At 42.5% G+C, this 22531-nt stretch overlaps 1 protein-coding gene across 2 annotated transcripts; it reads right to left on the bottom strand.

Moving 5' to 3' along the window:
* Position 1: 1 nt before the first annotated feature.
* taf5 (TAF5 RNA polymerase II, TATA box binding protein (TBP)-associated factor) lies at positions 2-5166 on the bottom strand. 2 transcript variants are annotated; one of them, XM_076729544.1, is made up of 11 exons: positions 4740-5166; positions 4010-4235; positions 3598-3913; positions 3332-3495; positions 2408-2543; positions 2191-2311; positions 1956-2085; positions 1531-1695; positions 1247-1424; positions 812-989; positions 2-580 (listed from the first exon to the last, which is right to left on the bottom strand). In XM_076729544.1, exons 1-11 carry the CDS (start codon positions 5146-5148, stop codon positions 366-368), a joined length of 2238 nt encoding a protein of 745 aa, XP_076585659.1. In that variant the 5' UTR covers positions 5149-5166; the 3' UTR covers positions 2-365. The 2 variants fall into 2 exon arrangements, with proteins under 2 accessions (XP_076585659.1, XP_076585660.1); XM_076729545.1 differs by having other exon boundaries at positions 4010-4232; positions 4740-5162.
* Between the last annotated feature and the right edge of the window lie 17365 nt (positions 5167-22531).

Genomic DNA, 22531 nt, shown 5'->3' with positions numbered 1-22531 from the left:
CATAGAAAACACTTGTTTTATTTACAGTTTAGACCAGTATAAAAGACTATGATACAGAACAGTCAGCCATGTGGAGAACAAAGCTGCACTCATGGCAGTGATTTAAAAAAAAAAAAAAAAGTCATCAATCAACAATGGCACTTCTCTCAGGTGAGGGGAGATCTGTAATGGATCACCTTGAATTGTGGCCTTTCATCACTTTCATCATTCATGGCTACATGTTCACCAAAGGTGATTTATTCCTTTTCATAATACAGTTGTGTTTTATTCCCACTGCACCCAAAACTTCTTCAATTACTTGAGGAGTCCGGGGATGAGAAGTCTGCTTCTTTTCAAGTTTTACCTTGTGATATTTCAATAATGTCTCATGGGTTGTAGGCCCCAGCGGCCAGCAGCAGGTTCCTGCGGGTGAAGTGAAGGTGTATGACAGGTGTGGATTTAGACATGTAGGTGCCCAGCAGGAGCTCCTGGGAGTTATCTTGTAGATGGATGTGTCCTGTAGCTGCTGTGAAGTCGTCAGTCTCTAAATCATCAAATGCTTTCGTTGCATCCCACAGACGAACTGTGTTGTCCATGGAGCCTAGAACAAACCAGACGAAACATTACTGCCAGTACAACTGCAGAAACTCCACTAAAACCTGAGTGTGGTAGCATTGAAACAAATACATAGAGGCTACAGGGGTACGGTCCTCTGTAGCTTAACTGTTCATAAAATCAGATTCAACTTCAACAGATCTGGCATCACATGCTTCCAGTTCAGTAGTTGATGTATATTCAACTGATGGAAAATTAAGAGACACAAGTCACTCACCGGAGGCAAGGATCTCGCCATCTCTGCTGAATCTGAGGGAGTAGATGGTATCTGTGTGGCCTTTGAGCTCTCCGAACATGAGTCCATGACCGATGTCCCACAGAAGAACTCTGCCGTCAGTGGCTCCTGAAGCCAAGAACTTCCCATTGGGAGAGAAAGCCAACGCATGGATAGGACCCTGTTGAGTAGGAAGACAGGCTCAGTCATTGCCTCTGCAGCAGCTGAGTCTGCCAGCTGTGCTGCAGAGTAACTCAGTGAATTTTAAGGATCTTTAACTCCGTGGGTGGAAAGAAAAAATCTCTGAACAGCCTTAAGAGGATCCAGCAGAAATGAAGTAAACACATAGGTGCTTCATTTCATTACTTCAGACAACAGATCATCAACAGTGGAATAGGAGACCAGACATCTTGGTACCGGTCTGGTGACTCGGCTGACCTTGTGACCAGTGAAGATGCGGACGCAGTTCCCGCTCAGGACATCCCAGAGCCGGATGGTGCGATCAGATGACCCCGTGACGACATAATTGGAGTTGGGGTGAAAGCGGGTGCAAGTGACATCAGCGAGGTGACCAGAAAACATCCGCAGAGGCTGGTAGTGATCTGTTGCCCACAGACTGTTTGAGAGAGCACAACAAAGACCAATGACAAGTGTACTGACTGTCTGTTTACTTCTGTGTTAAATATAGAAGGATCGATCAGTTTAGTTCTGCAGGTTCTTACCGGGCAACTCTGTCATGTCCCCCGGAAATAAAGTAGTACCCATGTGGGGAAAACTGGGTGTCCCACACTGGGTAGTTGTGGCCTTTGTAGCCCACCAGACAAGTAAATGTTTGGAGACTCCACAGCCTGATCGTACCATCTTCTGAACTCGACAGCAAGTAGTTTCTGAAAAGCAGAAGCAGAAGTTCATCAGGAACGATGCACTCATCGTTCATCATGCGCTCTCTGAAGCACCGGTGACGCTCGAAGCTTCTGATGTCATCAGTCACTGCGTTTCACAGGAGCGAAACAAGCTTCAGAGCTTCAGCATCATCCACCCATCTCTAGTTTACATGCACATTAATAATTACTAATAATTCTTCTGGGTTAATGTTCTAATGGGTGTTCAGGTTGACTTTACATTGTAAGCCATGATTGACTTATACCTGTCTGGACTGAAGCTGATGCCATACACGGGGCCACTGTGTCCGTAGAGGATCTTTGACTCACTGGCCGTCTTCTCATCCATGATCCTCTCCAGCACATCGTCTGACTCTTTGTCAATCAGGTTCAAGTCTTGAGAGAGACAACAAGGGAAAAATGATTCATGTTATAGAGAGTCTGGATAACATCAAGTGAGGCCGTCAGTCCCTCGTCAGTCGTCACTCTCATACACCGTACCTGCCGCAGACTTGACCCTGCGGAGCTTTTTCGGCGTGACGCTCCACACCCGTACTGTGGAGTCTGCAAAGCCTCCTGCAATCAGGCTGGAGTCATCTGTGAAGTCCACGGCAGTCAGACCCTGCAGGTGCAAAAGGGGGGAATAATTAGACGTGATTCTAATATAGTTTACAACTAACTGTTAAGTCTCCATTACTTGCAGAGCAGAGTTATCGACCTGATAAGCGTTGAGAAAAGTGTAGAAGCAGATGGAGGGGAGGTTATCTGGTCCCAGGCGGATCCTCTTGGTGGCCTCCTTCATGTACATGATCTTGTCCAGCTTGTCTGAATCCTTTAGTTCTGGAAGGGGTATCCTGGACAACAAGAAACAAAGCTCACAAGCCATGCTTTGATCTAACTGTCAACCAAATTTGATCAAACTTTTAAAATGTTGCAATAAAGGAATAAAAGAAAATCCAAATTAACCAGGTCTCTATCAACTGTTTCTGCCGCGAATAAACCAGGTTATACGTAGCGTAGTTTCGTCAGGAGGAGGCAGTATAGGCTACGTTTTGCATGGCTGTAATAATATGAGGAGAAAAATTAGAGATTGCAAACCAGAAATGGCCGTGCCTGAACGAAAAATGGAGAGAGGTCTCAAGAAGCTTCTTCTCCTTCTTCTTTGAGCAGAAACAGCTCCTCGATCATGTGAGTTAAATGTTCAATGTTTTTTGTGTTTTCATTTTTTTCCCCTAATTTTGCCATTTCAATCAACCTTTTCTGATGCATTATTTGAAAAAGTGCAGAAAAATTGTTGTTGGAAACATGGCTACTAACTGGTGCGTCCACAAACAGTTTCAGCTTGCAAGTAAATATGACAGTCTCGTAGAGGCTTGGAGTTTTAGCAAATACAACATTAATTTATTGTTCAATCCTTTTTTCCTCTTTTGTCATCACTGAGCTGTTTCAACAAGTCAAATTCGTTTAAAGCAGACTCAAATTCCTTGTATGTGCACACACACTCATTCTGATTCAATGTCTTGTACCATGTGTCGAGAAGTCACTTCCTCCAAATGAAAAGTTTTGATCCATAAACAGGATGTCGTAACCAGCAACGATGAACCAGCAGCGCATGTTCAGAGCCATATATATGTGGATCTACCTGGTCTGTGAAGGTGCATTAGGATCCTGCTTCTTGCTCTTGGAGCCCATGCTGTCTTTCTTGGGTTTCTTCTTCTTGGGTTTACCCTCCTCGTTCTCTGCCTCCTCATCCTCATCATCGAGAGGCAGCTCAATTTCTGGTTCCTTCAGCAGACCATAGTAAACCTAATTGAACGGTAATAAAACAAGAACGCGTCATGAATTCAACAAAGCTGTTTAAAAATGCATCCCATCATGAACATATGTACATCAGTGTATAAATCCAACCTTCGCCTTATTGGCCTCTCTCTTGGCCTCTCCAGCCAGGCTGCCAGACATGGCATCAATCTGGCTCTTGCTGCGCGGCATGCCATCAAAGATGTCGATGTAGAGGTGCTCTTGGATGATATTCCAGATCTGGTTGTTCTGGCGCTCCTGCAGGTGCCTCTTCAGCAGCTGGTAAGAGTCGCGGGAGATACGTAGCACAAACTTGCTGGTGCGGAAGTCCAGCAGGGTCTCATTGCCTCTCATGTGCTCCTTCTTAGTCAGGCTGGACAAAACGCGCAAGTCATCCTCGTAGTAGCACTCTTGATCCCCGCTGAACCTGGAATGAAGGGAGGCGAAAAGGCCAGAGTTATTCAAGTGTGTGGGATTCAATGTTTGTAGCTGGAAGAACATACAACGTGTCAAGAAAACTCACTTTTCAAAGAAGGCCTTGGCCTCACTTTCGTGATTGTTGTACACCAGCTCCAGATACATGTGCACAAACAGTGGGTAGAAGACCTGGGACAGCTCTGCTCGGTGACAGTCCAAAACAGACTCTATGAACTTCTTCAGGCCGCTGTAGTAAACCTCGTACAGAGCCGGGTCTCCCTGCTGACTGTACGCTGACAGCACCACGTTGACGTCCGGCTGATCTTCTGCTACTGACAGGAGTCAGACATGCATTCATCAGTACCGCCAAACTACAGTTTTTAAAAACAATATGTCATTAATCTTCCAAGCATAACTTTTAAACCTGATGGCTAAAATGATGACAACTATGTCAACTCAGTAACTGGAGTATTCAGTCAGACTTTCTAGGCATTTTTATGACCAGAACCATCTGCTTTGAATCTTCATAAAACAGAAATGCATACTAATACTCGCGCTTTGTGAGCCATGCGGCATCTCATAAACACACCTGTACAAAGCAACACCCCCGAAGCATTCCTCCAACACACACTACCTGTGTGAAACTCTTTAAAGTTTTTATATTTTAAGTTTCTATATTTTTATTTCCGGTCATTGAGAGTACATTTGTAGTGACTCTGTTATAGTCGTGTAACAGTAAAGCCTGGAGGAGCTCACAGGTGATGGTATAATAACAGGAAAGGTTTGGATTGGCCGAACACAGCGTGTCACACACGGTAACGTTAGCCCGGTTCTACCTTTGTTTGGCGCCTGAGCTGCAGCGGAGGATGAGACGGTCACCCGGCTGAGGAGAGAGCTCGCATCCCCGCCTTCTAGGTCCACACCGCCCGCAGCAGAACCCGAGCCTGCCCCGGAGGAATCGCCTCCCTTCGGATCCAGTGAATCCTCGGGTAATCCCGCTTCACGACGCAAAATTTCGACGGACTCGGTCAGATTGTTCTTTCTGAGGAATTGCAGGACTGCCAGCAGCGTCTGCTGGTCCTCCGGAGCTCCCGTCGCACTTTTGTTACTTCCAGACGAAGCACTGGAGCCGGGCGACGTAGAGAGCACTCTGCCGTCGTTTGCGTTATTATTTCCACCGCCATCGTTTGATGGTTCTGTTTTTATGTCTTTCTCTTCGACCAGACTACCTTGTACGGCCGCCATCTTCCAAATGAAATGCGCATGTGCGAGGTTTGAAAACGGAAACCGCCGACGTTCAAAATCAGATCACCTGATTGGTGCTTATTAATGCCGCGTCATGCTATGTAGAGCGGAAGTCCCGCCTCGCTCTACACCAGCAGCTGTAACTCAATGGAAACGGGGCTCTTGAAGAAATTGGAGCAAACCTAAATTTATAACTCATCATGTCATGATCATCGGGTTAGATTCTGCTCTAATACACCTTAAATAAGCTATTTTCAGATGTACCGTGTATAACTATTGCACTAGTTGTAATCTTCATTCTATTCAGGTTCAGGTAGACAATGAATTTGTTTCATGTTTCGGCTATTATAAGATATGTACCATTTTGCACCAGGTGGTGGCACTTTGGTCCCACAGAACCCTGCCCAGCCTGGAGCGTCTCAACCTGATGACCTCCTGGACAATATATCACCCATGCAATGAATGAAACGTAAAGAAAATACAGCTGCAACAAACAATTATTTTCATAATCAATTAATCTCATAATTGTCTATTGTTCCATTATGTGTTTTGTTTATAGGTCTGCAAATGAAACATTCCCATCAAGCGCTCTCTGAGTTCATGGTGACACCTTCTTGTGTCTTGTTTTGTCCAACCAATGGTCAAAATCCCACAGATCTTAAGTCTGTTATCATAGAAGAGTAAGAAAACCTGACATTTCCTTCCATGGTTTTAAAACGATGCACTATCCTCCCCTTTATTTGATATACATATAATTACATGTAATACATGATGCAATAAGGGGAAGAACACACAGGTTTTACTAAACAGCACCATGGTTTTGATAATCACTTGATCAATTAAATGTACTGTACAGTTTTATGTACAACTTGTCGCAGAGAAGATCAACACAAAGTACAGCCAAGTATCAGCAGTATTCACTTTGCATTCTACTGAGGCTGGATTTCTGCCTATACAGAATAACACACCTTATTCTGTCTCTGAACGCTCTGAACTCCCACTCAGAGGCACGCTCATATACCGCTGACTGTGCATGTTTCAGGTCAGCACAGCATCCGTTTTCATTTCCAAAAGACTGTCAGTACAAAATCAGCACTTGATTTCATTTGATTTTTAAGTACAGGAATGTTAGATAACAGACTTGAAAATCTAAAGTTTGTTTTTGTTTTTTAAAAAAACCTCTCCAGATCGAAAGAACCCCACAAGCAATATATTTTCAAATTATCTACTTATTACCAGCTTATTTCAGAATCAAAACCAGGTTTATTGCCGAGTTGGTTTGCCACATTAAAGGAATTTGCCTCAGTATTTTTTTTTTTTTTTTTTTTTGCAACTAATGCAAAAATCAAGAATCCTAAATATAAAATAGAAATTTCCAATAATAAATATGTAAAATATATCTGTTTTTTTAAATGAAAAGGGCTGTTAAGTGTCTGAAATGAAGAGGATGGAATGTGCAAAAGTGAACTATATAAAGTAGAAAGAATATTTCAATGTAAAGAGATAATGATCAAAAAAACGTCTCTTCAGGCTCAGATGCACTCGTCGAGCTCCTCTCTCCTGTCATGCACGCTGGATATCATTAGAGTGAGCTCTCAGCAGCAGGTTTGACATGCAGACTGAGGTCCACAGGGTAGGACAAAAGAAGTGCTCACAGCAGAAGCAGCAGGGCGTTGTATAACATTGCGGTGGCATTGCTCTGTGTGGAGGAGAGATGGGGGTGGGGTGGGTTGGTTGGTTGGTTGGGTGGGTGTAGGAGACACACACGTTAGCATCTGAGGGTGCGGTCATCTGTGCAGGCTCACTGTGATGCTGCTAATTAGGGAGTGAGGATTCATGCCTCCCTTTGGTGTCATTCACTGAATGGCAGCACCAATGCATGTGCTCAAAGATCAGCAACGTTACTATGAATGGTGCTATAAATGGCTGAGATAGCTCTCGCTGTATTCACCTCCTCTCTTACCCAGTAGATATGCAGATGATCAGGGCTGCAACGCGAGTCAGGCTAAAGGTTATTGATTTGAGATCTATAAGTGTTCCCTTCAAATAGCGATTTACAAAGAGCCTGCGGCGCTGCACCAGATGATTTCAATGTACAGCACCTGCGCCATCATAAAGGACACATTTTATATTTGCATATAATCACTTCACTGGTGTGTTGAAGTGATTCTGTTGGAGCATCTAATATTCTAAATACTGTCTACACAATGAAGCACCATCAGTTTACATTCTGTCATTACATTATCATTACTTTATATCTAGAACTGTGAACCCGTCTGCTGCTTCAGTACCTTGCAGCAACCTTGTGCCGCCACCACCACCACCACCACCTCTCTCTTTCTTTCTGTGAGGAAGCAGCAGGGTGTGGCTTCACCCAGCAGAGACAGTTTTCTAGGAGCACACACACAGACCCTGAAAGAACAACACTTGCTGTGGAGCCATAGCAATGCTTTTTAGAGCATTACAATAATATGCAATCCAAAAATGAGAAAGTCACTGTTATGCATTATGTAGCATTTTATAAAGGTCATGTCATTATCATGCCAATTGCTGCCATTTCTTTGCTTGATATCAGATCTTCATATGGTACTTTCCAGTACAGTCCTGCTACCACTGACATGCTCCACTGATTCAAATTAAAAGACTATCGCTTTGTGGTTAATGCGCATCAGGAGAAGATGTGTTGTTTTGGACGTCTCCTCAAGCTGTTATGTGCCAGTAAAATGCCCTGAGCAGGTTCCTGAGTGCTGTGATGTGCTCATTCAGATGGAAATTTATATTAGTTTGACATCACTTTTACCTTCCTCATATGCTGTAAATCGTAAAAAGATAAACGACAAGAGGTATTAAAAGAAGCTTTGCTTTGTGGATGTGCATGTTTGTGTGTGAGGCAACAGAGAGTGAGGTAGTCCTGAGAGAGCAGAGTGCAGGGGTGTGGCAGTTCTCCACTCGCTTCCAGTGCTTTTATGTTGGATTTCAGTGAATGCACGCTTTTTCCCAGCTGCGACAAATGCTGCAACCGAGCTGTATCTGCTGATTACTTTATATAAATTCAACATCTCCATACAATGCCGGAGATTTGCCATAAATTGCCCAGAATGTGACAACTGCACCCTGAATATATTTAACACTCGAATGATGCTTCCCTGGCTTGCTGTGTTTGTCCATCCTTAGCTTGTTATGATGGTGTTATTGTTGATGCTATAGCTGTTCAGGCAGGACCGCCCAGCAGTCGGCCAGACAGTGAGGGTGTGAAGCAGAAGATCTGTGATGCTTAACTGCAATATAAAGGAAAACACCAGTTTTTGCCTCTCAGCAAACAGCGCCTGTCTATCTTTTAACGTTAAACGGTCAGGAAACGCAGCAAAATCCCCCACTGTGATGCACAAGTAAATCATTCATGAGGTGTGACTCTCAGAAGAGGTAGAAAATGCCCTAGGAGAAGGGGAGAGGGAGGGTGAGAGGGAGACTAAGATGAAGGGAGAGAAAAGAGTGGAAGGAGGGTGTAGGGGGAAGGCAGCATGGTGGGTGGGATGGGGAGCAGGTCAGGGAAGAGGAGGGGTGTGGCAGCGCTTGGGGAACGGTAACAAGACAGAAAAGATGGTACCTTAAACTCACAGGATGTATGCTTGATCGAGAGGAGCTTAGATGAGACTGTGAATGTGAGAGGTGACGTGTAACGGTGAGAGGCAGGTGTAGAGGGGCCATGAAACATCAGAGAAACAGCTAACGAAGAGAGCTAATAGCAACGCAGATTTCCTGCAGTGATCTGAGAGTCGAGCAGAGACGGAAAAGAGGAAAAAGGAAGACTTGCGTCCTCACCCTGTTTCATCACAGTGAGGTGAAGCATTAAACGAGCTGCAGTGTTTCTGATACTGCTTCTTGGATATAGATATTTGTTTCATTTCTAAAAACTCAAACTCACTTTTCTTCTGGCAGATTTTGCTTTAATTTGCACCAGTGGCATAAGCAACTGGGTTGTAAACCTTCAGCCCACCTGAAAAGTACCTTTATAGACCATCTGTATCACAAAACCTTGAGCTGGAAATACATACAGGTTAGGTTGCTTCCAAATTCCCTGAAATCCGCCTTCATGTTCCTGTAACTCAGAGCTCAAAGATAAAGTTCCGGTTAGCTTCTAATCCTGTCATTCCTTGTCTTGCACTGGCTGCTCTTATTTTCTTTGGCCTGTGAGAGGTGTGTGTGTGTGGGTGTGTGTGTGTGTGTGTGTGTGTGTGTGTGTGTGTGTGTGTGTGATGGTGCACTTTTGCGTGTGTGTGCGTGCATGAATGCATCTTTGAGACGTTTGTCCATCCAAGCGGAATAATGGGCATGAGGCAGAGCTGTGGCACTAGAGATCTCCATTTTGAGGGCTGAAATATGGGGAGCCTGCATTATTCAATACTGACCTAACTGGAGAGCTGGATCCTGCACGCAGTTGTTGGCACTACCATCCTTATGGATGGGCGATGGCAAACTTGTTTGAAACCCCCGGAACAGCTAGAAATAATCTTGTCTAAGAACCCTTCAGCAAGGCATTGAATCCGTATATGCTCAAAGGCAGCCGCTGTAACAACCGTCACGACAGGTTTGAGGTAGATTTGAGTCATGACACTGCAAAAATTTCAGTCATTCAGTATTGAGTCATCAAAATTTCTGAATCTAAAAAATATTGCTTCAGAGATCTGTTTCACTTTCATGTCTATACAGTAAATATAAAGGAACAGCCAGCGGCCGGCTAGATTTATTTTTTTACAGTAACAGAAATTTTTGTACAAATTAAACAACAAGAGTTAAGAGGGTGTCAAATACTTATGCTTTATCACGCCCATCTGTCTCGTACATGCACAAGGTACCCTCTTAGCTTTCAGGTAACTCCACTGTAAACCCATCTATTATACTAAACACTCAGAGCAAGGTGAAACAGTATGAAGAGCAAGAAAGTCCATGATTGGAAGAAGGTGAGGTGGATGGATGGGTCAAACAAACATATGACTTCTCTCCAAGCAGACTGGGATTCATGTCCCATGAGAAATCCAAAGTGAACCAAAAGGGAATGATGTTTTCCTAAACCTAACCAAGTAGTTTGGTACCTAAACATAACTGCAAACATTTCACCATATTAACCACTTGTTGGAAATGTTTTCCGGCAGGAAGGCTTTGTGCGGTCTTGGGATGAGAACCTGTTGGACTACCAGAGCAGTTGCCCCTGGGGTCTAACATTGCCAGTACGTTACATTGCGTTTACATTGGACTTAGACGCTAAAGGCTACCGTCTGTGTCTGTATGAGACATTGAGGGACGTAACCAAGTGTCTGTATTTGATGCTCTGGGAGTGAGAATGTGTTGACTTCAAAGGTGCCAGTAGGTGTCTCACCTTTGGTTAAAGACCTTGAGTCTTACTTTTGTTGCTGCCATCATCCATCTGTTCTAACATTGTACTTGCCATGTTAACTGCTGAGATCTGTCCAGAACACTGCATTTAAACACTTGGTGCACGCGATTTCTTTCCTCTAAAGCACTTTGAGCTGCACAGGTGCTACACAAATAAAGTTTATTGTCATTATATTATTATTATTGTTATTATTATTGTTATTGTTACAAGCCACTTTGTTTGGAGGTAAATCCAAATTGATTCTCGGGGATGTTTTTGGAAGGCTTTGGTGTTAAATGTCTTCAATTGTAGAGTATTTTCTGTTGTGCTTTTATTTGTCTGTGTGTGTGTGTGTGTGTGTGTAGCCCCTAGAGATGTGTGATGCAAGAGTTACACAGATCTCCTCATTATCTGGAAAGGATTACCTCTACAGTGGTACATCTATTCGCGAAGATGCGGCGTGGTGTTTGTGATGATCTTATTTTAAACCATTTTACGTGAAGAAGTTTTCATTTTCAACGCAGCCTCTCCTCTCTCTCCCTCCCTTCTCTCACTCGTTCTCTCTGTTCCCTCCCACGCATTTTCTGCCACTGGAGACCTAACCAGGCACTTAAGCAGCCCCCCCCCCATCACAGGGCCTTCACAACACAATGTTGCACACCACAGTGTCTTTATCACTATAAATAATGCAGGCCCCGTCTAAAGCTAATAAGACAGCATGGCACAGCGAGGAGACGTAACAAACTCAAACCAAGAACACGCTGAGTTCTACTGGAGCATTTTGATTCAAAATTGTATGTCTCTTTATCTCATCATTCTTTGCTGTGATTATAGTCTACTTCACTGTTTGTTGCTGAACCATGTTATTACAAAAAGAAGCTTGATCTAAGAGACAGTTCCCACATGGATGTCCTTTGTTCCCTGCTATGCTAACCTCTTCAGATAGCTTCTCTACCAAATTAGCCTTCTCTGCGGTCCAACGAGCACTGTCTAAAGATTATCACACACACACACATACACACACACACAGTCATGTTTCTGTCACTTTTGGAGACATGACATAGACTTACATTCATTTCCTGGACGCTTACCCAAACCTTCACCTCGCCCCAACTCTAACCTTGACCACTGATGCAAAAATCAGCTGTTTTCCAACTGGGGACATGGTCAGGTGGATGAGCCCTCCCCCAATTAACTGGTCTTTAGTCTGAAATCTGTCCCCAAAAATAGCCTATGTCAGAAACACACACACACACACACACACACACACACACACACACTATCTGACAGCTACTGTGAGGGTAAGATAAAGAGGTGGTATCCAATTTGCTAAAGGTCAGCACCCCGGTACTCAGAGCCTGAATCGATAATTACAATTTTGTAACCAATGGCAACATAAACATTTTAGAGACAAATAATTAAGATCATTTTATGATTTACGCATTGTAGCATTCCTTTTGTCAGCAGGTGTACTATCTGGATTATACATCTATTGTTTTTATAGTAAAGGTAGAGTAGCAGCTCTTCTGTTCAGCCCGTCAGTGTCTTCCAAGTGTGTGGGTGCTTGTGTGGATATAGAAGTGAAAAAACACTGTCCTCGCCCTTTCCATCCATTTCACGTTTTCCTGAGGTATCCCATCATAAATTAGAATAATTTATTAAGGAATATTGCACATCTCCCACCTAGTGTGTGTCACATTGACAGCAAATCTCCCAAGAGGACGTCCAGGACAGCAGACTGGCAGATACAAAGACCCCTTTCTCGCACGTAGGGAGCTTTGTGAAAGCCTGAAGTCTGTCAGTGGAACCTGGACTAAATCCTGATCTGATCTGTAAACCAAAGTGTTCAAGAGCACATTTTCGTTGTAGGTTATCAGTTAATTTGTTGAAAAGGATATATTGATTTTCATTCAGTTGCCTTTCATCATGGAGGTCAGGGACTTGGGCTACTGCAGGACAAACGTACAGTCAATCACTGTGTCTGCAGCAAAACTATACATCAGAAATGACAGACAGGCAAATGCACAAACAAGCCTGTTCATGGTAAAGCAAATCGTCCTTGTTCTCCTTGAAGTGTGTGTGTATGTGTGAGTCTCTTTCACAAAATAGAGGATGGGGGTGGACCAGGTTTTCCTTTGTTACCACGACATGATGTCACCAGAAGGGGAGGGTGAACAGGAGGATGGGAATGTCCCTGGGGACCGACCGACCTGTGTAAACACAGCGATGGACAGACATGTGGAGGCACATGCACAGACTGGTATATTCATGAACAGACAGAAACACACAGATTTCACACACAAATATGTACGATTGCATATACCTTTACATTTACTCAGAAACGACCAGTCTGTGTCTCAATTTTGATTGTAGACGACAGATTTATGACACACTGAGCCATTAAAAACACGACTCCAAAAACCCTTCAGAGTCTTCACTCCAACTAGAAATACAGTAATCAGTGATGTCTGGAGAGTATAAATAGATTTGCTGTGGGAATCATTTCTTTTCAGTGGGTCTACAGGTTGACTCTATTGGCTTGAGATTACATGTATTAAGCCAAAAACAGATATGTAGCAAATATAATTCTGCTGATGGGAAGAGTAATAAAAAGATTTAGATCTAGACCCTATTTGTACTAAAAAGCAGCTCAAAAGGACGTACACTCCAAAACATGAAATATTAATAGATTTTTTTTTAGCTATATCTAAAATTGCCCATAGAGCATTAAGCAGAGGAGCGAGTTAGTTATTTTCCATCTATCTCTAATGGAATCTGAATGAATTTAATGTCCATTTATATTGTACAGTGAGATGTCTCAGGCTTAGAAAGCAAATTATTCAGTGTAATTAACATTTCCATTGACATTTCCATCTCCCTGAGCAATAGCAGGACATGTTCACCCTCAGAGAGCCTGTAATTATGCTATTTGATGAAAAAAGATATGCACAGTGAACACCGGTTAGAGAGTCAATTAGGTAATAGTCTCAGATGTGAACCTCACAGCACATAGTGACATCTTATACCTCTCCACTCCGACAGCTACAGCTGAAACAAGACGCTTAAATCTGAACACACAGACCAAAACACTACCAGATAAACTGAGCTGTGAACAGGCCTGAAGAGATTTACAGAGACGAGTGATATACGACCTCTCAGTCTGCCATACAAGCCTCTAAACTGCCTTTTAATTAATAGCTGATCCTGCTCCATCGATCTGCTCTCTAATTATGGGGCGTTAGCTCACCATAGATCAGCTGCCCCTGTGATACACACAACCACCTCTACAAAACCATCTGCACACACACACACACACACACACACACACACACACACACACACACACATACATACAGACACATCATGCATACCTCTGCACCACTCAGCCAGACATTTTACTGTAGCCACTTCATTGTGGGAGGTAAATATTTTAACAGTTTACCAGCCTGAATGAGTCTTCAGCCTCGAGTCCCACGGGCTCAGAATGAGACGACAGTTTTAACTACGGCTGCGCCAAGATAATGGAATGCTTTGGGTGTTTTCTGCCCGATCAATAGCTGTTTATGTGTGTACAGTGACACAGTATATCAGCCTCTGGGCAGACTGCCAGCAGGTGGAGAATGAGTCCAGTCAGCACTTTGGATGATGGGAGAGGAGAGGGGAGGAGAGGAGGCAGGCAGGGACACACACACACACAGGCATGTGCACGCTGTAGGCCTGGAGATGCATGGGATGCCTTGGTATTGCATGTATTTGCCATGTTGATGCAGTGCAGCACAGAGGGTGGAGCCAAAGGTGTCAGTATTCCTCGTGTCGTGGCTTTAAACGCTGTCTCTAATGGATCTGCAAGCTGCAGCAGCGCAGTGTGAACTTAGACACAGGGAGGAAAAAAAAAAGCACAAGAAAACAGATGAAAATGAATTCAATCTGGATGCTGACTGATGATGATGATGATGATGATAATGAATGCTTGAGTGAGTGTAAAGTTGTATGAATTCATGCTGTTCTGTGTCTGTCTATTTCATGCAAAGAAGGCCCTCGGCCACCACCTGGTCCTCTGTCAGGCTCTGCAGCCGTTGATAGAGATGCTCATTGTTCTTCGCTGATGGATGTTCAAACCCTCACACATACTGCAGATAGTGTCTCAAGCGTGGGACACCACACATGAGACGAGTGAAATGAATGGCCGTGCTCACTTTAAAAAAAAAAAAAAAGCAACTTTGCTTCAATTTGTTATCCATAGTCTCTCAAGCACCATTTTTTGTGTCACATCTGCGCTGCACTGCCAAAACAAATTGAATCATTGAGTTAACGACATCTGTCCGAAGGTTTCCACGACAGCATTTGATTAATGAAAGCAGGCATTAGTGGGATCCGTTCCCATAACTGTCTGCTTTTATTTAGAGAACAATTACTCTGTTACCTTCAGCCTGCCATTTCTTCTCCATGCAATGACAGTCTTTGGAGATCATAATGCCATGAAGTCATTCTTTGCTGCCTTAAGATCTTTGAATGATGTTGTGTAATCACCCTGCACTCACCCATGACTAGCAGGTTAGATTGAATGAGTGTCTTCCAGGTAAACACTGAGCAGCAGTCCATCGCTAATCTTAATGTCATTTCTTCACGCTTCAAGGTTGAAATAGACATTGCCACTCAGACAGGCACAGGGGAGTAAGGTGATGGTGGTGCTGTTGGATACCACCCACCCACCCACCTGCCCACACACCACACACATCACATACAAAGCCATTAGCACCTTCAGTGGGTGAAGGCTCAAAGATGCATGGAGCAGTAATGGGACCATAAAATCTGGTAGCCACTTCACAGCTAAAGCAGCTGAAATTTTTCAGCCAAAACCATTTCTCAGTAAGATACACTTTATTAACCATTTATAACTTGCACCAAATGGCGGAATTAATGCATCATAAATCATTTACTCCTCACACATGCTGGCTTTAAGAAAGAGGCTAAGTTTAATTAATAAAAAGCTGTGGGTTTTTAGCGTACTGACTGGAAACAAAGGGAGACAGGTAGCATGACTCTGTCCGAAGGCTACAAAATGTGACTGAGTGATTTCCTGGGGTCCTGTCATCACTGTAGAAGTCACATGACAACTTGATGTTTTTACACCTCAGTTTTTGTACAAAATAAACAAACAATATATTGTGCGTTAATTCGCAAGCTTTAGAGGTGCTGATAGGCAGATTTAGTTTCCTCTGGACAGAGTTAGGCTTGCTGTTTTCCTGTGTTTCCTGTCTGAGCTAACCTTTTAGCGTCATGTTTACTGTACGGACATGGGAGTGATATCAATCTTCTCATGTAACCATCAGCAAGAAAGCAAATAAGTATATTTCCCTAAATGTTGAACTGTTCTTTTAATAAATGGATTTTTGGTTTAGATGCTCTTCATCAGGATCTTACTGATTAATTTAAGAGCTAGATAAAGAAAAAAGACAAAGCAAGGAAGGACCAGCACCAAGGGATTTTTCCACAACATTGCAAATCAAAATTTTAGAAAGTTGTATTATATTTTTTGAAACCCACCAATATTGTCCATCCCACTGAAACAATGCTACCCCACATCAAAGCTGATGAGGTATTTTTGCACTCATCATTGGCCAACACTTTCCATACAAGGATCTGCAGTGTCTGTAAGCTCCTCGTACATATTGCTGTTGATGGTTTTTTTACATTTAGAAATGCAAAGCAAATAAATGCAACCATTGATGTAAAAATGTCATTTTTTTAAGGATCCTTGTGAGTATACAAAATATTTCCACCTTCAAACAAACTCTTTACTGTGAGTTGAAACTGGTGTGCACTGACCTGCATCAAATGCTTTTAATCAGTTCAATTTGTGTGACTTGTATTTTCTTTGTGAAACCTATGCACAGTGATCCTCGCTGCATGGTCTAAGACGATTGCTTTTCTTGACCTCATCTCAATATGAACAGCACTGCATACACACTGAGTATCTTTTCAGCTTCTTCTAAGGCAATTTTGCATTTGTCATTTTCTTTACGGCTAGGACATGTTCAAACATGAATGACCTTCATGCCTTTAACACAGGGAGTGTGCTTTGCATTTTGATGGGCTGCCTCCTGCACTGGGAGACATTGTAATTTCTAACAGACTCAAACGCAATGCAGGATTTCTCCATTAGTTCTTACTGCGTTTCAGCAAATGAGGTTAGAGTGAGAGATGACTGGTGGGTGTTAAGATGCCGAACAGAAAGCATTGCAAGGAGAAGGTGTGGCAGCTATGTAAACATTGTGAACAAAACACAAATTAGTGGACTTATAAGTGCTTTAATCAGTCACTGGTCATTGATCAGTGCTGAATCAGCAGAGGAGTGGCTTGCAGCAGCAGAGACTTTCCATCTTTATGTCTCATTCTGTGTCACTATTGTTCCTGCACCTCATAGAAGACGGGTCTGTGAAACGCAGACAGACACAAAAACAAGGCCTCCCCCCTTCAAGCAGGCCCTGACCACCCCCACCCATCTGGGGTGTGCACGTCTGGATGTTTGAAGACTATATAGTGAGTGGAGCATGGGAGATTTGTCAATAGTCGGCCTCTGGAGGCAGGTAATCTTTATTCCTCCAGCCTGACAGCCTGCAGCCCTCTGTGTGGGGGAGGTTCCCTCTCTGTGTCCATTTCCAGCTCTTACATCCTCTGCTGCACGCTGGTAGGTAGCTACTGAGGCAGTTTAATATATAAATCATACGTTAATCTCACTCTCGGTATGAAACTAGATGAGAAGATAACTTCAAATGTGATATTGTTTGTAGAATGTATCCTTGGTCTATGGTAGGGAAAGGAAATAAAAAATACCTGCTGGTTGTTTTAGTGGAGCTTAAATAATCAGAACAGCCTGAGAAGCAGAAGCCCCAATAATCCAGTCAAGGTTACATGTGTTTCATTTTTGTGGATAAGGCACTCGACATGTTTCAACTGACAGTTCTGTTGGAAAATTGCAATGATGTGCTCAACATAATCACACTCTAAATTAACACTATATAATGACAACGACACAAATGCTCTAATGATAAAGATACAATGTCAACCCCACAAGTGAGATCTTGTGGGGTTGACATTATTCAATATCTTTACATCAATGACGGGTCAAATGATAATATATAATACAAAAGGGATTGTTTTTATGAACACACAGGGAATTATCACCTGACTCTGCACATCCCCTCAGTTCTATGGAGCATTTCTGCATCTTCCAGGGAATTATTTTGCTTTCACATCCCACAACTTGACTCTTATAGTTCAGTCTCCCTGCTGTCATTGTCATTTCCTGCTGTAACAGGCAACTCTCTTCAGGGAAGAAGCTCTAAAATCGCACAGATTTTTAGAGATGAAGACTGATACCACTGTCCTGTTGTCTGTCAGATATGAAACTCCAGCCAGCTGCGGGTTAGCTTAGCTTAGCACAGACTGGAAAGAGGGGATGATCTTTTAACACTTCCTGTTTTGTGCAGATTTAACAAACAAGATATAATGTGTCATTCAGTGAACATTTCAGGTGCTGGCAGGCTGGTTTTGTTATCTCTGAACAGAGCCAGGCAAGCTGTTTCCTCCTGTTTCCAGTCTTTATGCTAAGCTAGGTGTCAATCTTCTTATCTAACTCTTGGCATGAAAGCAAATAACAGTATTTGCCAAAATGTATTCCTTTAAGATAATCCACTCTAGACTTTTTCACATTTCTTTTGTCAAACAGCTCACTTGCAGATTAATCTATGTCCCCGAAGCATGTTCACACCTCCAACATGTGTGAGATTCAAATTGACAGGGATGAGATGTAAATCCTGAATCCTGTTACAACCACATAACCGGATAATGCCTGCAGACTGTCCAAGGTGGCCCGTTGTTGTGAGCACAGACCAGTGCAGACACTCCATCATCTTGAAAATCAGTCAAAATAAGGTTTTAATTGGCCTCTATATTTTGTATTATGTCCCTGGATTCAAGAAGAACAAAGACCAGGAGAACATCTCTAACTGGAGCAGATCAGTCGCTAACATAGGGCAAAGCTGACTCATCCCTACACAAGCATACAGTGCTGGTAACTTTTTAGTGAAAATTTGATGTTACTTTGTTATTAATGGTCTTAATGAAATATCCCTTAGTGTAATTTTAAAGGTGCATGGCCTGAACTGAAGACCTCAGGCCTGAAGATTAATAATAGCACAATTACTGTTTTACACCTGCTCAGGAGAGGAAATTAATGGCCACAATGATGTGGCCTAATTATGCAAAAAAAAAAAAAAAAAAGCAAGCTAATATAAAAAATGCAATATTTAACCAGTGTTCTACCTGATAATATCACTGGAAATAAGTGGATGTTTTTTATAGGGCAGGGGGAGGTGGTATGATTTATGTATCATCACAGCATTGCTGCACCAACTCTCCAGCAGCAGGCATTCAACAGTAATTGGTAGGTGGTCAGATATTCGACAGCGATGAGGCCATTTTAATATTTTACCACTGAGAAATAAGAATAAAGAAAGGAAAAGTTTTGAGTAAAATCGTGGCAAAAAGTTTATGTTTCATGTAACCTTTCATCCGACCAGGCTACATCAGTCATTGCAGCTCTGTTATAAGTGAAAAAGGGAATTCTTAAGGCCGACCGTTGAAACAGAATCATATAAAAGTGATCAGAGGCCTCACTGCTTTTTAAAGCTTTGAGCTCCTGATCATTAATTATTCCATCTGACACATTCACTACTCTTACTGTTCTTACAACTGCTTAACTTCTGGGTTTTAATCCCTCATGATGCCTTGAAGAGAATTCTTTTCAACATCAGGTTGAGCTCAGCTCTATCTTTATACTTGCAATTTCCTTTTGATCTCTCACTCTCAAAATGCTGTGTCATAGTCTGCAGGCTGGATGCTGAATCGAAAGCCCTGCTGGGCTCAGCTGCTCTATTATGGATTAGGCAGCGGCAGCACACACCTCTCACCTCCCCCAAGGAGCTGAAGGAACATTTTAAAACATGATGGTACAATGTGATCTTTAGGAGCACCATTTGCCTAAAAAAAAAAAAAAAAAAAATGTGTATGCACTTCTGTGTTATCCACATCTGAATCAAGAATAATAAGAATATATTATTTAAGACAATAGATCTTAAGCAGCCAACATGAAATATACTTCTGAAATTGGCTGCAGTTTTAAAAGTCCATTACCTTGCTATAGACCTATAAACCATTATCCAAATGGATATCTTAATGTGAGTGTGATTCCACATTACATCTGACAATACTGTCAGCAGTTGCACTCTGCAGCACAAGGTTACTTTAAGGACAGAGGATCCCTGTTGGTTGAACTTGTTTTGCTGCACTCCTGCAACTTCCCCGGCCTCCTCCAATATAATGAGTCCCATCTGAATTGGGAACAGCACTTCTGCTTCAAGTCAGTGACTTTGCCTCTATGAAAGTTTGACAGACAGTAACTGTTGCAGATAAGTAACTTTGACTAGCATGTATGATATTTATTAACTGCAAAATATTGCTGAGCTGTTTGAAATTTGTGAAGGGCAGATTTATTTACCAGATTTATCTCCACAGTGACATTTTGTGCCTCCAGTGCATCCAACAGCAGTCTGCAAAGCTCCAGTTCTGCTGCTCAGGATGCACATATCAGTTTCTCATTACAGGACCTTCCTCCTTCTCCAGCTTTTGTTGCAGCCAGCTGAAACCTAAAAATATCTACCTTTTAACATTTCATCAGACATTTTCTGGTATAACAGTGGGTTGTTATGAAATCTGTTCAATCACTTGAGGAAATGATAAATCACACTTTTATACACATGGGGAAGGAGTGAGATTTCACCCTAAAATAGTTCTGGTGTGATGCATTTTAAATGGATGTTTTCTGGTAGTCTGCTAATTGAAACACTGTTGTATTTAAATGTATTTAGCCATATCAGCATAGAAAACCTGTCAGTACTCTGTGTTTTGGTGTAGCCTATAATTATTGCATATGTGTGTGTAGCTTTATACCTATTAACAAGTACTCCTTTCCTATTGCTTGTCCTTGAACGATGTATAGGCTTTATTCAGGTCTGTTCAGTAAAAGAACGGTGCGAACCGAACATCTGTTTGAAGCAGCATTTAAGAGATCTGTCAAAATATAAAACTAAAGAACAAAGAAAAACACGGAGCACATCTATACTAGATTAAATCAGGTAACCTTTGCTCTACAAATCAAATCTTTAAACCTCAATCCGATTCTTTACAATATTAGAAATATTTGAAGAACAACAGCCACATCCACTCCAGCGTCTGATTAGTGAGATGGACTTTCCGGCTAATGTAATTACATTTCTCAGGTTGAAATAGCACTCCATCCACCCTCACAGACGCTTAAACAGAGGTTAAGCACAGGGCTGCGACGACCTTCCCCTTTGTTCAGGGGAAAACAGTCTGTCTGTCTGCACGTCTGGCTCTGCCAGCCCTGCCTCTGCTATTATTAGCACCAAGCAAAAAATAAATAAATAAATAAATAACCCACAGTGACGGCTCGGTTAACAGAGAGAACGTCAAGTCACACACGGGGCCTACCTCAAAATGATTCAGCACTCTCTGCCAGGCAAGGAAACAGATTGAACTGGTTATTTAATGCTAAATAGTCACCAAAGTGTTTCTTTTTTTATGTTGTTGCCTCCACAGTTTTTAAAGCTCATCCAGTTTACATGTAACATCAACCACAGTGTGCTATTAGCTTAAATGTGACAAATCAGCTCTCCTCAATCAGTTTGTTGTTATTGTGTTTGCTGAGTGGCTCCTGTATCACTTCACATGCCTCTCTTCAGACCTCTTTGTCTGCCCGTGTGGACGAGAGTGAATTCTGTCTCTCTCAGAGCGGTAAATCCCAGAGGCTGCTGAAGCACAGCAGGATGCTAGCAACAGATTCCAAGGCAACAGCACCAGCCACTCACAAAGTAACACTTTCTGTGCAGGTGCAGGTACAGGGAGTGAAGTATGCACAAGCATTGGCACACGATCAAATGGTACAATGAGTCACACCGACAATGCACTGAAAATTTGTCTGCCTGTCTGTGTGTAATGTATGAAGAAGGAATACTCTGGTATTTTAGGAAATCACCTTGTTTCATTGCAGTTTCATGTCTGCGAAGGCTCGGTGGTGTGTTAAGCCTAGCTTAGCATAGCACAATGCTAGCTAGTCACATTTACAGTTTTTTTTTTGTTTGATGAGTGAGTTTGCTAGTTAGCTACTTACAACACGTTAAAAGACAATTTTGGAGTTGTTGGAACCCTAACCCCCTTTTTTTATTTCCTGTTTGTGCCAACTAAGCTAGGCTAACACATCCTGCACAGAGAGCATCTTCTTGTATAACTGCCACTAAGACAAGAAACAAACATATTTCCCAAACAGTTTACTCTTTTAAAGGTGCATTCAGACAGAAAGCATAGTGACTTTTCACCTTGTGTTATTTGTGTGCAGTCTGTGTTTATTAACCCCAAATGGCCAATGTACTGACTGTAAAGAGTTAGCTGTTAGCTAGCTAGCAACATAGCGTCCACACCGTGTGCTTGTGTGTGTGTGTGTGTGTGTGTGTGTGTGTGTGTGTGTGTGTGTGTGTGGCAGCTCAGCCTCTGACTCAACAACTTTGGTTGGAAAAACTGGTTCTTTCTGTCATTTTCCTGTCTCTTCTTTTTTCTCTTGTCTCTGTAGGCTACAAGTCAATTCATAAAGCACAGGGATAGATGCTTTTTTTTTTTTTGCTCAAGATGACACACTTGTTTGAGTATACTTTACATTAAAAGGGAATCTCCCTCATTCAGGGAGCAACATCTTTCTGCTTTCATTGGTTTCTGTTTGTGCGATATGGGTCTTTTTCTGTTTGTAAGGTGACACAGTCACATTTTATGTATTTCATTGGAGACGACGCCTCAGCCCAGTGAAGAGGAATGGGTTTGATCCGAGAGACGCTGACAAACAGAAGAAATTTACAGCCATGGCCTCCTAGCTGC

Source organism: Chaetodon auriga, chromosome 4 (genome assembly GCF_051107435.1).
Source record: "Chaetodon auriga isolate fChaAug3 chromosome 4, fChaAug3.hap1, whole genome shotgun sequence".
Taxonomy (NCBI): Eukaryota; Metazoa; Chordata; class Actinopteri; order Chaetodontiformes; family Chaetodontidae; genus Chaetodon; species Chaetodon auriga.
This window is presented reverse-complemented; position numbering and strand designations above follow the sequence as displayed.

Excerpts from the sequence above, each read along its gene's own strand:
- taf5 (XM_076729544.1), bottom strand. The coding sequence starts at position 5,148 with ATGGCGGCCGTACAAGGTAGTCTGGTCGAAGAGAAAGACATAAAAACA. Across the intron at positions 990-1,246 it reads GCATCTTCACTGGTCACAAG|GGTCCTATCCATGCGTTGGC; the intron begins GTCAGCCGAGTC and ends CCTACTCAACAG. Across the intron at positions 581-811 it reads TGGCGAGATCCTTGCCTCCG|GCTCCATGGACAACACAGTT; the intron begins GTGAGTGACTTG and ends GGTTTGTTCTAG.